At 50.1% G+C, this 16,141-nt stretch overlaps 1 protein-coding gene across 1 annotated transcript in view; it reads left to right on the forward strand.

Moving 5' to 3' along the window:
- The window catches only part of zbtb16a (zinc finger and BTB domain containing 16a), an 80,470-nt gene that overhangs the window by 35,156 nt on the left and 29,173 nt on the right, over positions 1-16,141 (forward strand). Inside the window, exons 4-6 of the mRNA XM_076979445.1 lie at positions 5,125-5,144; positions 8,110-8,119; positions 11,840-11,926. Of these exons, the coding sequence (XP_076835560.1) occupies positions 5,125-5,144; positions 8,110-8,119; positions 11,840-11,926 (117 nt within the window). The remainder of the gene's footprint in view (positions 1-5,124; positions 5,145-8,109; positions 8,120-11,839; positions 11,927-16,141) is intronic.

Raw genomic sequence — 16,141 nt, forward strand, 5'->3', positions numbered from 1 at the left:
GTCCTGATGAACCTTCTACCTGGGCTCTGAGGCCAGCGCCATACACACACCTTACATGGGAACTGTTGCTCTCAAGTTGCCTACTAAGCAGTCGTGCTCCATTGGCTTTGATGGCAGTGCAACACCCCCCCCCCCCCCCCCCCCCCCAATTAGAAGTGTGCTATTGTGCCCACGGGCAGTTCTTCAGTTCCATTGTCACTGTGCCATTATCTGTTGTGTAGAAGCGCTCGTCAGTTCTCGTGTTTCTCGGTTCCTGTGTTCGGTGTTGAGTGCAAAGCAGGCTGTGTTTGCGTGCAACAAGAAAAGACCTGGTTCAGCCCGACCCATACATAATCGCAGCTCACAGTGCACCTGACTGACACCTGTTCTGTGTCTGCGTGTGTGTGAAGACGGGAGTGTTATATAAATGGCAAACACATTAAGTCATTGAAAAATGTGAGGCATATGTGGAGTGCAGAGAGGGAGTATTTTCCCCTGTTTTTGTCTCTGTTTCTTTTTAGCTGTCTCCTCTCTTTCCCTCTCTCTCTCCCTCCCACTTACACCTGTCTCTCTCTCTCCTTTCCAGTCTCTCTATACATTTGCCTCTCTATACATTTGCCCCCCTCTGTCCTCTCTCTCTCTCTCCCTCTGTCTCTCTCTCTCTCCCTCTGTCTCTCTCTCTCTCCCTCTGTCTCTCTCTCTCCCCCTCTGTCTCTCTCTCTCCCCCTCTGTCTCTCTTTCTCTTCCTCTTCCTCTCTCTCTCCCTCTGTCTCTCCCCCCCTCTCTCTCCCTCTGTCTCTCTCCCCCTCTCTCTTTCCCCCCCTCTCTCTCTCCCCCTCTGTCTCCCCTCTGTCCCCCCCCTCTCTCTCCCCCCCCTCTCTCTCTCTCCCTCTATCTCCCCCCCCTCTCCCCCCCCTCTCTCTCTCCCTCTGTCCCCCCCCTCTCTCTCTCTCTCCCTCTGTCCCCCCCCTCTCTCTCTCCCCCCCCCTCTCTCTCTCTCCCCCTCTATCTCCCCCCCCTCTCCCCCCCCTCTCTCTCTCCCTCTGTCCCCCCCCCTCTCTCTCTCCCTCCCTCTGTCCCCCCCCCCCTCTCTTTCTCCCTCTGTCTCCCCCCCCCCCCCCCCTCTCTCTCTCTCCCTCCCTCTCCCACATTCTGGCCAGCCGCCACCTCTTCCCTCAGAGTGATGACATCATCAGCTGCCGGCAGGTCTGAATGTTCTGCCAGTGTTCCACAGCGTTTATGATCACTCGCAGATGTGTGTCCAGGAACATACTGTACCCAAAACAGAATTTAATGAAACTTGACTGCTTCCCAAGTCACATATTCCAAAATAGAGAAGCTGCAAGTGGGTCAGGCAGGGCTGGGAGAAAGGGCTCTAAATAAAAGGGGGGGGTGGAAGTAGGAAAATGCCCCGCTGCTCCATGATCTCATGTAAATTCTTTACAGCAGCTGATAAAGCCCCCTCTCTCACCACGCCCCCTCCCTCCCCTACTCCCAACTCCCTCGACAACATTAGAGGAGGATGACGGGCAGCGTGGATAAATGGCCCCAGCTTCTGTTTGGCGGCGTGCCCTAACTCCTCTCTGGTGGTTTAAACCCGTAATACTTTCCCTGACCTGTTGATGTACATTAAACCCCCATTTAAAACAACACTTGAATTATGTGGAGCATAAATCTCCTCCATTATAAGGTCCAAGAGAGATGATTAGGCGTCCCGGTAATGGCCCCGTAATTGTCCGCCGAGTTCGCTCCTCATCAAAAGGCTGAGACGGGTTTAATCCCATGATGCTCCAGGGCGGGCCGCACCGTGGCCCGCGCGGTTCCGGCCTTATTTGCGTCCGAGGCGGCGAGCGGCGTTCGTAAGGCGGCGGCGTGGCCGACCGGCTAGCCCGTCTTTGATGTGTGCAGGCGTGGAGTGTTTCCTCACAGCGTCAGGTGCATTAGTGCCTGTGCTGCACAGGCTTAATGAAGCCTCTCCACTGTCTACTCCAAGCTGTCTCCACAGCCCTCCTCACACTCTCCAGACCTGGGCCAGGATCATGTGCCCCTGCTGTGGAGCTAACGCTGGGTGAAATAGGTGGGTCTCCACAGCCATGTTTTCTGCCTCTGTCTGGACGTATTGTCTGGCTATGAATCCAGTCCATGTGTTTTGTCTCTCTGCCCGCTATTCTGATCTCTTTGAATGACCTCACCAGCTTACTCCGTTCGCCTCTTTTTAGTGATAATTAACTTCATTCCTGTCCCATAATTGATTTGGAATAATTTACAGTAGTCTGTTTGCTCCTGTAGGAGCAAAAACGAAACAAAAACATTCGCATTCTTACAGCACAATTTCCCACGTTTCCTTTTCCTTTTCACCGCAATTATTTATTTCTTTATTTATTTAGCAATTTCCACCATTGTATCTCCAATATTTTCGATTAAAACCCAGACTAGTCTGGATCCAGCCGTAATACCCTGTAAAAGATCCTCATCTTATTCCTTTGTTATTGGGCATTGCGGCTTTAAATCCCTTTGGTTGCTAAGTAGCAAGTGCCCCTGTGCTCTAATGGGCTGATTTGGTATTCAGCTCGATGCCGGGTCTTATTTTTGTATGCGAGACAAAGTGTTTTGATGGAGGGTGATTGTAGCAGCGTCTGGAGGCTGTTTGGGAGTTTTATGGGCTGTACAGTACACCGTGTGCCTTTGAAAACAGAACACAGGCAATTGAATTTTGGATTTGCTTCATCATTTTTCTCCTCTGAGCAGGCTCTGTCAAAAGGGGAGCGTTGCTGGAAGGGCACAGATTAATTTGTTCTGCTGGAAATGAGAGCGATACAGCAGAACACACACGCGTGTGCACGCTCACATGCGTATGCACTCACACACACACACACACACACACACACAATTCATCAGTCGCTGTTTGAGAAATAAAGCAAAAGGCACACAAGCATGGCCAGAGAGCTGGCGTTTGTCACCTCCGCGTTGCCCCTCGCTGCTGGGAGAACTGATGTGACGCCCTTGTTCTCGTAACAGTGAACATGAGAGGGGACTGGAGGAGAAGTCCAAACGAATTGGAGGGTCACGAGGCATTTGGCGAAACACCTTTTGATTAAAGGGGTGAGGGGAGGGGCCAGGGGTGAGGGGAGGGGCCAGCGGCGGCGTGCCGGTCTCTCCCCCCCTCCAGCGTCTCATTGAATCAGCGTTTTTATTGTTTTATGAGCATGACAAACACTAGATGCAGTCCTGCCGTGGACGTGGGTCTAAAGCGTATCTGGGGTTTATATCACTCCATATTCTAGTAAACCTTTATTGTGTCATTATGTCTATCTCCTGTTTGATGAGTTCATTTTGCTTACCTGATAATAGTCAAACTGGCCCTCCTACATGGATGTTATGCTTTGTAACTCATTTACAGCAGCAGATGATGGTGAATCAGTGTTTGCTCTATAAAGAGGGTGAGGTCCAGGATCGGAAGCATGATGTCATTATTAGGCGCCGCCTCCACGCTTAATGCTAGTTTGGATCATTTTAAGCCAAGTTAATTAAGGCATTGTGACGAACAAGCACCATCATCCTCCAGTGTCTCTGTAATGTCCTCTGGTGTGTCTCTGCGATGTCCTCTGGTGTGTCTCTGCGATGTCCTCTGGTGTGTCTCTGCGATGTCCTCCGGTGTGTCTGCGATGTCCTCCGGTGTGTCTGCGATGTCCTCCGGTGTGTCTGCGATGTCCTCCGGTGTGTCTGCGATGTCCTCCGGTGTCATCTGCAGCTTGCTCTGGCAGGCACCCTGGAAGAAATTGTTTCCTTGTTTTATTGGGCTGTATTTGTGTTCAAAGATCAAGGCCTTGGTGGCAGCTGGAAGCCAGTGGTTGCAGTGATGCAGTGTGGTGTGTTAGTGCAGATTGTGGAGAGTGTTGGAGTGTAGTGGTCAGTAAATGCTGAGTGTGGGGCAGTAGTGTGTTTGTGCGGGGGGGTGAGGTTGCAGTGATTTGTTCATTTTGGGGAGTGGGGAGTGTTTTGGGGAGTGCAGTGGTGTGGATGTAGGAGTGCAGTGGTGTGTTAGTGTGGGGGTGTTTTGGGGAGTGCAGTGGTGTGTTAGTGTGGGGGGTGCAGTGCTGTGTTAGTTTAGGGGGGAGGTGTAGTTGTGCAGTGGTGTGTTTGTGTGGAGGGTGGGGAGGGTTGTAGTGCCGTGGTGTGTTTGTGGGGGGGGGGTGTGGTGGGGCTGTGAAGGGAGGCTAAATTTAAATTGTAATTGGCCGACTTCCACAAGCTTGCGGGCATTTTAATGAGTCATAATAACTTCATTTAAAACCAGCTGAGCAGAAAATAGATTGGAGAGGAGCCTGTGGCCAGTATGGATTTGTTTTGTTTTGTGTTTTTGTTTGTTGTTTTTTTTCTTTCTTCAGGCCCACTCTTTTCACTGGCAAGGCTGGTCCTGCCCGTCAACTGGGATGTGAAAAAGCCGCGCCCCCCCCTGTGTGGATTTGTCATATCACTTTTCACCTCCCATTCAGATCACATTCACACTCCGCACTAATTTGTCCCCTTAATCCTGGCGCACACGAGAGTGAAGAGATGCAGCCAGCCCTTCTCACACGGCGTCACTCGTGTTGTCCACACACTCGTGGAACCTGTTAATGATCTTATTTTACCGTTAATAAACGGGAAAGAAACACATGGCTGCAGATAAACAGGTATTTGATCATTAATAAAGCACCTGCTCCAGGTAAGACGGTCAGACTTAGATTTGTGCAAATATATGATAGTTAATTTGGCCTTTTTGAGGTCTGTATAACCACTCTTGTCTAATCAGATCTCTTCTGTCTCCATGGGCCTCGTTCATAAACCAAAACAGTCATTTCAGCAAATGATTGCATGCCAATAACGTGTCTAAACACACAGTTCAGTGAGGCATAGACGGAAGCCAAATTGATCCGAGTGATTCATCCCGATGCCTTTTCCCATTATAATAGTTTTCTTCTGCCACAGTTGTGGCACCCAGCGTACACAATTCCGCGTGCGTCAGATGTCTCCAAGTTTCATTTAATCTCAGATTAAAGGGGCAATTGACAGCGTGCTGTGATTATCTGCTATAAAAGGATACGGTGTTGTGGATGTAATGGCATAACCGCATCTCCAGCATGGCTGTTATTATTAGATTAGGATTAAGAGGGTCATCTGTCGTTGGAGCTTAGATAAGTGGAGGAATGTGTTGGCACCCACTGTGCCAGTTCAGCTGAGTGTGAGCACACAGGCCTCTGGGGCTGCTACCACACACCATGCTGCATGTTAAGAAGGGTCTTTTGGAGTCTCTCTCCCTCACACACACTCACACACACACAGATGGACATGCACAATGGCGCTGAAATCCTTCAGCATCGCCAGGCGCTGGAACCTCACCTGCCCTTTAGCTGGGCAGATGCTCCGAAGGCCGCGCTCGTGTCGTGACGTGATGAATGTCTCCATCCTGCTCAGCGCCCGCCAAACCCATCTGTGTCTGTTTGGCCCTGAGCAGAACCCAGAACCCGCCTCAGCCCCGCACCCTCCCGTCCTACAGCCCTCCGTGTTCGGGTGGATCCGATCCACTTCCAGGTCGTTTCCTTGTTGTGGGAGCCTCTGTTGTGGGTGTGTGAGAGTCGGGGAGACCCGGGTGCCGCGTATCTCTGTGTTTGTGGGTCAGTTCCAGATCCAGAGCAGTGCAAACGCAGAACTGCAGGAAACCTGATTTACTTTCCATGTAATGGCAATAAAAGTAAATGCTCTCAGAGGCATTTTTTGATTGCATTATGCAAGTTTGGTCTGTGGCTTTGGGAAAGTTTTAGATCAATTTCTTAGCGCAGATTAAAAAGCTGTGAATCCCATTTAGGATGGAGCTCCCTCGTGGAGATGCTCTTTGAAACTTTTATATTTCAAATGAGGAGACACTGAAGCACCGACCAAAGATCTGCTGCTGGCACTTTCATGTGGGGGGGGGAAAACTGGAGTAGAAGGACAGAAAAAAAGATAAAAGCGCTCGCAAAGCCATCTGGAAGCGGCCAGGACACACGAGGGCCGCCTCTCTGCTCACCGCTCCACCGGGAGACGTAGCACGGGAAGCAGCCCTGCATATTGTGTTATCACTGTTACAAACGTGTATGGATCCGAATGCTAATTTGGGTCTTTCTGAACAATTTTAGCCTTCAGAAAATATCAGTTTGGGACCTATTTGATTAGCTTTTCAATGTTCCATGGTGACATTCTAGTACAGTAAATATAATATATATTTTTTATATATAAATTTTTTATCGCCAGCCCAATAGGCTAGGGAGTGGGTTTTTTTTTTTTTTTTTTTTGGAAACGCTGTAGAAAAGCTTTAACCTGTAAGAAGAGAGAACCTCTTGCACAAGCCTGCAAGTGTCTCGGACAGTAGGGTGTGTTTATGGAGGGTTGTGTGTTCATGGAGGGTTGAGTGTGTTGTATTTGAAGAAGCTTATCACACATAGTGTGTTTTATGTCCGTGTTTTATTTAGGTTGCTGTGTTTATTCCAGATTAATTTTTCCAGCATCTGGTACTGTACAGCCTATATTCATGAGACATATATGTGCATTTCAGCATGTGAAAATTCAAACTTGAGTAGGTGTGCACACGTAGCGTTCCAGTGTGGGTCGGAGAGGACAGGGAGAGGGTGACCGTGGAGTGGGAATGTGCGTCAGGACATTGTAAAAAAACCCTTTAGTGAGGAAGTTGGAGGGGGTGTCACACTTATCCACTTTGGTGAAGAAAAGGACGTTTATGGAAGTCCTTCCTCCCCCACACCGGGGCCCTCTTCCTCTTTCCGCATATTCTTGTTTACGCCAGTGAGGGCTTCAGTCCCGTTCAGGAGATCATGAAAAGTAAATGACATCATGGAAATGGCCGACTGCCTTACACTGTGTCATCTGGCCTCCGCAGCCAGAAACCATAAACACAAAGATAAAAAAAAAAAAAAAAAAAAACGCTGAACTTTGGTTAAGGTGAAGCATTTCAGTAAACATGTTCAGCTTGTTTTTTTTAAAAGCATAATTGTTTTGCTTTTTCCCCTCTTTTTTTTTCATTTTTGAATCTGCAGCCGATTAACTTTTATGGATGTGCCTAATGTAGAAGGGCTGAAAGAAAAAAGCATTTTTTGGAACCAATTGATAAACAACTACGAGAATCGTGGCACCTGAGAGCAGTTAAGCCTGCACGTTTTCTGCAGTCCTGTTGTTTCCCACTATCTCAGTTCTGCCGTTTTCCAGAGTTGTTTGAGTTGGCCCTTCGGTCCTGTCTGGATAATCTCTGTTATCCCACTACAGAAAGTGTTCAGCATTGCAGCTAATGTTACTTTGAAAAATTAGCTTTCCGTGTGGAAATACTTTGGCCTCTCCCTGACACGGGCCTGCGTTAAGCGTGGAAGCCAGAAATCAAATTGTTATAAGTAATGACTTCTGTGACTACTGTGTTCCTGTAACCTAGTTACTGTCCCATGGGTCATTGTGCTGTCTGCTCACCCCACCCCCGGGCTTCTGACCTGGGCCTTAATAAACCAAAGACTGCCTTTGACAACGTGTGACTTGAAAGCAGGAAATAATGGGCCCTAAACGCTAAATCTTTACAGGTTATTGACCTGTGGAGAGGGCACATGTACAGCAGGCCGTGCTAACCGGCTGCAGCCGCTGCCTGCCTGTGGGCTCGGACAGATCGTTGGGTGTCTGCGGTGTGCCGTTCTCTAACTGGACGCATTGGGGAGGAGGTTCTGCGTTCAGCAGTGCTTGTCGTGTCCAGTGTAGGCCTTAGGCCCCCAGAGACCTCAGCCATAAGGCCATAAGCCATGAGCTTTTTTTTATTTTTTATTGCCACCATGTTGGCTCTAGTTTCATTTGATTGCCAGGCTGCCTCGCACACGTTTGCTTCCTGGCCTCTCTTATTGGCTTCCGGCGTTGATTGATATCGGCCTGTCCAGTCATATTTCAGCAGGGGGATTGAGTGCCCCCACCCCCACCCTGACTCATGAAAGCGGGGCAAATGAGAGAGAGAGAGGCTAAGCTGTACCCGACACAATCCCCCTCTCCCCCTGCTCCGTCTTTGGCCATAAAGGCATTTACAACACTGTAAAGGAGTCTCTGTTGCCATATCCAGCGGGTTGCCAGAGCCACAGTGGTCGTTTTGGGGGGGGAAGAGTTCAACGCTTGGCCACCCTCTCAGGTTCTTCCACGATTAAAATAAAGAAATAAATAAAAGATAGAGGGATCCCCTTACAGCCCTCCTCCCAGCTATTGATCAGACAGCAGGACTCTGGATCGTCTACAGAGCACAGGCAGCAGTAGCCCGACACGCCGCTCCCTCGGAACCGAAGCCGGGCCCACCGCTTCCCAGCGTCTCGGCAACCGCGGTGTCAGAGCGCATCGTGTCCTGTCCCCGTAGCGTTTGGCTAAGCCTTTGTGACTCGGAACTGGCCACGGGCCTTCAGGATCGATGGCCCTGGGGGAGGGGCAGGGTTGGACGAGGGCGACCGAGGGTGTTGGAGCTGGCCGAGAGGTCCGGGAGGCGTGCCCTCGTTTCCTGACACTTCACCCCAGCCCACAGTTGCTGGGCATTACCGGCCTGACCCCCCCCCCGACCCCTCCCGGCCGCGTGGACCAGCACTGCGGCACAGGGGAGAGAACCACTGTTCAGCAAAGGAGAGGGGCTGAAAAGGGAAGTAGGAAACATATGGAACCTTTCACCTTTGGTAGCGGGGGTTAGGGACCAGTACGACCAGCGCACCTAGCAGGGATACACCCACATGCTTCCCTGTTAACACTGCTTACTGTGTTCTGTGTGTGGGTATCAGACTATGTGCACCAGATATACATTTGCTGTGTGTGTGTGTGTATACACACGCACTTACTGGTTTATGCCTGTTTTTAAACCAAAATGTTATCAGTATTGCCATGTGATGTGTGTATATATTATGAAACAAATATATACACACTCTCTCTGTGTTTCATTCTCTCTGTAACCTGAACAGACAAATTGATCTGCAGTCGAAATAGGTTACAAGATTTACTGTCCTAAAATCTAGAGTCAATGACTGTGTGACAGCAAGTCCATTTTGAGAATTTAAAATGTAGAAATGTCTTTGATGTGGAAGTGTATTTGCCAAGTCAATATTTATCTGCTTTGTCCTGTCCCTAGATGTCCTCTCTGTGTGCATCAGTCCGTGAAGTTATCAGAAGTAGCTCAAATGTTTTCTGTTTTTATCTTTGAGCAAACCCTTCCTCTCTGGATGGCAGTATAAATATTAACCAGCTGACTGGTCTTCATTCTCTGATAGTGAAGACTTATCTACTGTACATGCTCTAGAAAATCTACCTCCTCCCCTTTTCTCTCTCTGTCCCTCTCTGTTTTTCATACTTAAATCCATACGACTTCTCCTTTGTCTGTATTTTGCCTTCAGGATGTGTGAGCATGTGCTCATGTGTGTGTCCGTGATTGTGCACAAGAGAATATGTGCAACTGTACGTGTTTGTGTGCGGGGGTGGTGCACGCGTGTGCACATGTGTCGTGCGTGCTAGTGTGTCCGCGTGTCTGCGAGCTTGCTTGTGCTTTGTTGCACACGTGTGTGTGTGTGTGTGTGTGTTTATGAGGGGAATCTGGCAGGCCCCCAGGATTTTTGTCTTGGTTGATAAAAATGCTCTGGCTGCACTACACATCTACTTGAGTGCTGGAACACGCAGTTCCTGGCTGTCCTTTCCAGTTGGCAGTCTGCACTGCTCAGTGACTGATAAGAGGGTAGTGTAAATAAAACTGTACAGCACGCCGCGTTACTGCTGAAGGAGAGAAGGCGAATGGTGTCTGCACTCTTTGTTCTGACGGCACTGATTTTTTTTTTTTTTTTATGGATTTTTTTGTTGTTGTTTTGGTACTGACTGTACTTTCTTATATAACCCATTTGTGTAGGCTCACCGAGCACTGAGGGGATGTGTGTGCTGTGTTTGTCCACTTTTGCTCTGCTGAGTACAGTGAAAGGCCAGCAGGAGGCTGTTTGGGGATATGGGCCAGGCCAGACTTGCTTACTCAGTGCTGTTCTGGTAGCATCTCCGGACCTGTTGTAAGGCTACCTGATCCCAGATCAGTGGGCAGGACCGGATTTGCCTACTCAGTGCTGCCCTGGTAGCACCTCCGGACCTGTTGCAGGGCCACCTGAACCCAGATCAGTGCCACATCTCTCGCTCTCCCACATGCGTGTTGTTAAGCCCCTCGTTCCTCCTGGCTGAGTGATCAGTAGTGTCCTCTACGTGCAGCGAGACCCTTCCAGTTGTGCAATACCTCGGAGGGGAAGTGAAAGCGGAAGAGGCCAGCGTGGCACGTGGCACCTCAGCTCTCCGTGTTGGGAACCTCGCTTGTGTAAGGGCTCATTATGTCAGGCTCAGACCCGCTGTGGCAACTCCACGGAGGTGGGGAGGAGGAAGTGGGAGTTGTTAAAAACCAGTTCTTTTATAGCCCCTGTTTTTTCTGGGGTTTCTTCTTTTTTTTTTTTTTTTTTTTTTATGTGTTCACAAGCCAGTTATTTGTAGCCTTGGCCCAATGCTCTCTTTCTGCACCACAGCCCAGGGAGAGAGAGAGAGGGAAAGAGGCAGAGCGCGTGTGTGTAGAGTGGGACTGGCGGTGTGAGGAAGTGAGTGTGATGTTAAGGACCTCAGAGATCCAGGGCCCAGTCTGAAGACAGGCTTCTTCATCTCCCCTTTTTATTCATCCCCACTTAACTAGAAAGCACCTATTGATCAAAGGCAGAATTTATCACTTTAATTTCATGACTTTTTGTGGTGGTCTGAGCGCGGGGCTGCGCTAAACCCCCTGCCTGATAATCACCCTTGCTTATGTCGCAGGGTGAACGGCGACGCCACACTCACCGTCTCTCTGCCTTTGCCACTGATTGCGGTGATGGATATACCGCTCACCTGCACTAGCCCAGACCCGGTTTGCCTGCTGCCTGCTACGGGGGGCATCGCCCCGGGTCGCCCCTCCCCACGTGGCCCACCAAGCCAGGCCTGCATCCAGCACCCCCCTGGCCTGACCCACACCCCTACTCTCTGCTCTCTATAGTGACCAGCTGGGCATGGCAGGCATAATTATGTGGTTGTGGTAGGCATAATTATGGATGATTAAATAATGACTTTTTTTACCCATTAAAACTGCAGTCAGGCGTGTGTATTATTGTATCGTATAGAGTCTCGCATTCCGACATGTTCGGGAGGGAGTCGCGTATAGCAAACTGTGCTATTGCACCACCTATTCAGACCGTGAAAGATGAAAAGTCCTTCCTGTGTCACAGGAGTACAGTATGTTTTGTAACTTTACAATCGTTGCGAAACGGGCCCGCAATCACACCGTTTTATCTTAACTATGACTTCCTGTTTTGATGGTGAGGTGCTGTAAGCGTGGGCTGCGGCGTAAGGAAGGGCCCGGGCTCCGTGTGAAGGGGGGTGGGGGGTGTCCCAGTGCCCTAGTGCACCACAAGTTACACGTGAACCCGAGTAAAGGAGTACAGTACAAGCCAAGGACTGTGACCCAGAACGACCCAGTCTGTTCTGACCCAACGCGAGTCAGTGATCTGGGCTGTTAGTTCCTGTGTTTGAAACTAGATTGCAACACTTTTTGCACATCCACATTCTGAGAGATTGACTGAGGACTTGTGATTTTTTTTTTTTCTTTTTGTGTGCGTGTGTGCGTGCGTGTGTGCGTGCGTGTGTGCGTGCGTGTGCGTGCGTGTGCGTGCGTGTGCGTGCGTGTGCGTGTGTGTGTGTGTGTGCGTGTGTTGGGGAGTTGTCCTGGATAACTAATCTTGGTAAAGATTGTGCAGAGTGGTTGTTGAATGTCTTGTGTTTGTGTGCCCAGCTGGGGAGAAGGCCATCGTGTGTGACCAGTGCGGAGCTCAATTCCAGAAGGAAGAAGATCTGGAAGCACACAGACAGATCCACACAGGTAAGAAAATGTTGATTAATGAAACCCCCCCCCCTCCTCATCACACCGGTCCTCACCGGACCCGTGGTCCCCGTCCCTCGGCCTCTGGAAAGGCCGGAGATGAACCATAAATCACTACTGGTTTCCTTTCCAACTGTTGCATGAGGTGTTTACGTGGCTGAGTGTTAAGCAATGAGATGGAGACTGACTGGAGTATTTATAAACAGATAAAACTTGAGTCATGGTCATGTGTGTGTGAAGATGATTCTGGAATCTTCCCTGGCATGCAGGCCAATAGTTGAGCACTTACTGGAAAAGTCCAGGAAAGGCCAGCCAAGCTTTTTTTTTAAAATATATTTTATGGAAGGTAAGGGGGCGGAGCTGATCATGGCCGGTGGGGTGGAGCCAAGAAGTGGGCTGTTGGGTGGGGGGTGGGGCTCTCCCCTGAGGAGAATTACAGGGTGCGGTAACGGATCAGCCATAGATGAGCTTGGCCACGTCCGTTTGTTTATTAGTGTCCCCACCATAACAGCGGAAACCTCCCAGTGGTCTTTGGCACACGGCGCTCGTCGGCTCCTATTCGGCCGCAGCTACGGGGAGGCTTCTCCTGTTTCCACCACTGCCCACGTGGCTTGGCACCAGCCAGGGGTATGTGCTGACATGATGCTGGCCCGGTCGCACTGACCCGCAGAGGGGCCGGCAGGTGAGGGGGGGAGTCGTGATGAGACCCTTAGAGGTGTGGTGATACGCGCGCGGCCCATGGTACCCTGGCACCCTGCCAAGCCACGACTCCTCGCTCTTCCGACAGGCCCGGATCGCTGTTCCTGCGAGAAGGTTCCAGCACTCGTCAGTCGAACTTGGATCACGCTGCACATGAAATGGACTATGCATGAGGAAGCGTTTGATATAATATGCTTGCATGAATTTAGTGTTAATATTCAGTAATGATTAAGAATTTTAATGGCTGTAGTTGCTGTTATCATGAAGATTGGAATGTCCAAAGCAGCCTTGAGCCAGATTAAACGCGTTCACGCCGAGTATAAAAGCTGTTTTACTCTTTTGTGTAAAAAGGCGGATGTGTGATATCTTTAACATAGTAAACAATTAAAAAAAGAAAAATCTTCAGTTGAGTAAATTGGAGGCCAAGGTCACACACGAAGCGCAGTGATAGGCTGAAACACTGTCGTTATCGCCCAATGAGAGTAGGCATCAGACGGGCCTCTCTTCTCTCCTTGGTGACGCGCTGTAGCGTGTTACGTGCGCGGTGTTCCGAGGCGCGCGCTAGCCTGTGTGGCCTGCTGGTTCTGCTGCTGTGACGTGCTCCGAGCCCCCTCACGCCGCTCCGAGTCCCGGCCTCCCGCGTCACCCCGTGCACTCGGAGGTCTGCACGCCTCCCGACGGGCGTACGGAAGGAGCTCGACGTGGCCCGGGGGCCTCAGAAGGGCCTTCGGCGGTATGGGGCCCGCTGTAAAGAGGGGTTAAACGGGGCTAACGATCTGAGAGGCATACCAGCAGAAAGTCTGGCTAAATATAGACCCAGAGTCTGAAGCAAAAAAAGACAGAGAGGGAGAAAAAAGAAAAAGCAGAAACCCCACCACAGCCAGCAAGACTTGTCCTCCTGCCAGAGAGCTGAGCAGCAGTGAGGCCAGCCTCCCCTGTGGCTAGCAGGCTTATATTTTAAATGTGCTATAACGCATGGCTAGTTTGATACGCTGGGCCCTTTCTTCTTTCTCTTTTTTTCCACAGTCCCTCAATATGTTCACCCATATGCTTCATTTCTGCAGCCTAGATAGACTAGAAGTGGGTTATTAGGGGTTGTGTGTGTGTGTGTGTGTGTGTGTGTGTGTGTGTGTGTGTGTGTGTGTGTGTGTGTAAGAAAATGTGGAAAATATACTTTTTGTGGAGTGACTACTGATGTGCCCATGGCATTGTATTTATTTGTTTAAACTGTATCATTTTAGGGATGGTGTCTAGTCTAGGACTAGTAAGACTATTTATTTATTTATTTATTTATTTTACTTTTTTTATTCTCTTACTCAAGACCCTTCGCCTTTATTTTCCGAATAATACAGAATCTGACAGTGTGTCCAAACCGTGTTGCTTCATGAAAGCCATCAGCCCCTCCCACGACCTGTTGACACAATCTCACGCACATGTGCCCACACGCGCGCGCGCACACAAACGCCTGACCTTTCTAGTGGATATGTAACTCACTGTTGCACGGCCTTTGTAAATAGTTAATGGCTGCTGACACGGAGGTGGTGTTTACGCTGGCAAAAGTTTTCATGTGGTTGTAAACATCCAGGTGTCCGGTTCCATGCTGGCAACGTGTCCGCCGAGGGCCAGTGCGCTTCGGGGAGCGGCCATCGCTTCCTGTAACGCTACCTGACGCCCTACGGCCCGAAGAGGACCGGCTCGCGCGAGACGCTCACTGGAACGGCCTCCGTCGCCAAAGCATTCCTGGGGAAGTTAGTTTGGTGTTTTTCGTGGCCTTACAGAGGGGAGCCTGTGGGCTTCCGTCTCTTCCCTGGAGCTTTAATCGATTATTTATTATGACCTAATAGCAGTGCCATCTGCTCTGGGATCGTACTGCTCGTACAGTGCTGTTTCATTGCAGAAGTGTTATGTCAGAATGAAAAACAAAAAAAAAAGGGATTCAAGGTGGCGGTGAAAATAAACAAAAAGCACACGTCTCTTCTTTGGTGGTCAGCCGGCGCCCAGAAGCCACTGGGCAGAGAGGTGCTCTGCTACGCCGGGACTCTGCCAGCATTCTGAAGTCATGCTCATCTCAGACTAAGAGCAGCCCTTCAATGGACACCATTGTAGCCCCCAGTGAGTGGGGTTGACATCAGAGGAATCAGCTGTTGCCATTGCCCGGCCTTTGTGAGGGAACCAGGCCACTGTACACCACTGTTTGCCTTAGAGCTCCTTTTGGGTCTTTTTTTCCTCCCCTCCATTATTCACATGTGCTGTTCATTTACATGTGCTAATCATTTAGTGTTAAATCCCATGAGCTTGCAGCATGACTGTTTGAATATTGGCCACATAAGTAGCTAATCTCTTTTCAATGGCTAAATACCATTAGAAAGACACGCAATTATTATTATCTGTAGGACAAGAGCCGCTGGTATAATGTATAATCTGGTGGGCAGGGCCGCTGGTTGCTGCCGCCGCTCTTTGGCCGGGGCTTCGCTTTGAGAGACAGGAGACGGTTAAGGCACCAAAATAGTTGGTAGTGTTCGGTGCCAGGACTTCGGGAGAAAAACAACATCATGTGCTGCCGCGGCGCTGGAGCCGTGCGTCAACCAGAACCTGACCTACTTTAAAGGGCAGAGCCCAATTTGAAGAGGCTCCAGCATCACTCCCCTGGGACTGGAGCAAAAAAAAAATTAAAATAAAAAAAATAGAGCCAAAATATAAATAAATCAGTTCAGTCCTGAATGTTGCTAAAGGGCTTTTCGCGTTTTGCTGCGTGCATTTTAAACAAGCCGGATTGATTCCAGTCTCGCCTCAGGTTCAGCACAGTGGTATCGTATGAAGCAGGGAGCCACATTTAGCACACTGGGGTGCTGTTATGCCCCATGATGAGAGGATACGCCAGGGGAGGATCCTTCTGGAATGTGTGTGGCTGCCGTGCGTTGGGGAGAGGGCTAGGAGGGCTGCCTTGTTAACAGCGCTGTTGTGACACCGAGCAGGGGGAATGGAGCAGGCCTACCCTCTACCTCCGCAGGACTCCTGCCCCGCACTCGTGGGGTCTTGGGGAGCCTGTATGGGAGGAGTCACTGTGTGTGTCCAGCCGGGGGGGGGCTGTGTCCTGCCGGGGGGGCTCCATCCCAGCCCCTCTTGCAACAGCTGTGGCAGGATTGCGGTCCATGTTGTTTCTCTGTGGCCTGTGCGAACCGCTGACCGACTGTATGTAAATCCAGTAGAATGGCAACTCCCCCCGACCCACCCTCTCGATTACCCCTTCGTCCTTTTTAAGTCTTGTGTTACAGGGAAACTATGCGAGCCCTTTTGGAGCAGGAACAGTGGATTTTCTCAGTGGGAACATGGTGTGATTCCGTCAAACCAAGCCACAGAGTAAACACTTTCATTCTCGTGCCAGAAATAGTTTTGACAGGGCAAGAGAAAAGTAAGAGGACAACACGCCTGTGTTATTAAGGAAAGCGTAAAAGGTGCCCCCCCCCCCCCTTTGTTTCTTTCACTTACACCAACCCCCCCTAGCCCACCCCCAAC

This window comes from Brachyhypopomus gauderio, chromosome 18 (genome assembly GCF_052324685.1).
Source record: "Brachyhypopomus gauderio isolate BG-103 chromosome 18, BGAUD_0.2, whole genome shotgun sequence".
NCBI classification, from domain to species: domain Eukaryota; kingdom Metazoa; phylum Chordata; class Actinopteri; order Gymnotiformes; family Hypopomidae; genus Brachyhypopomus; species Brachyhypopomus gauderio.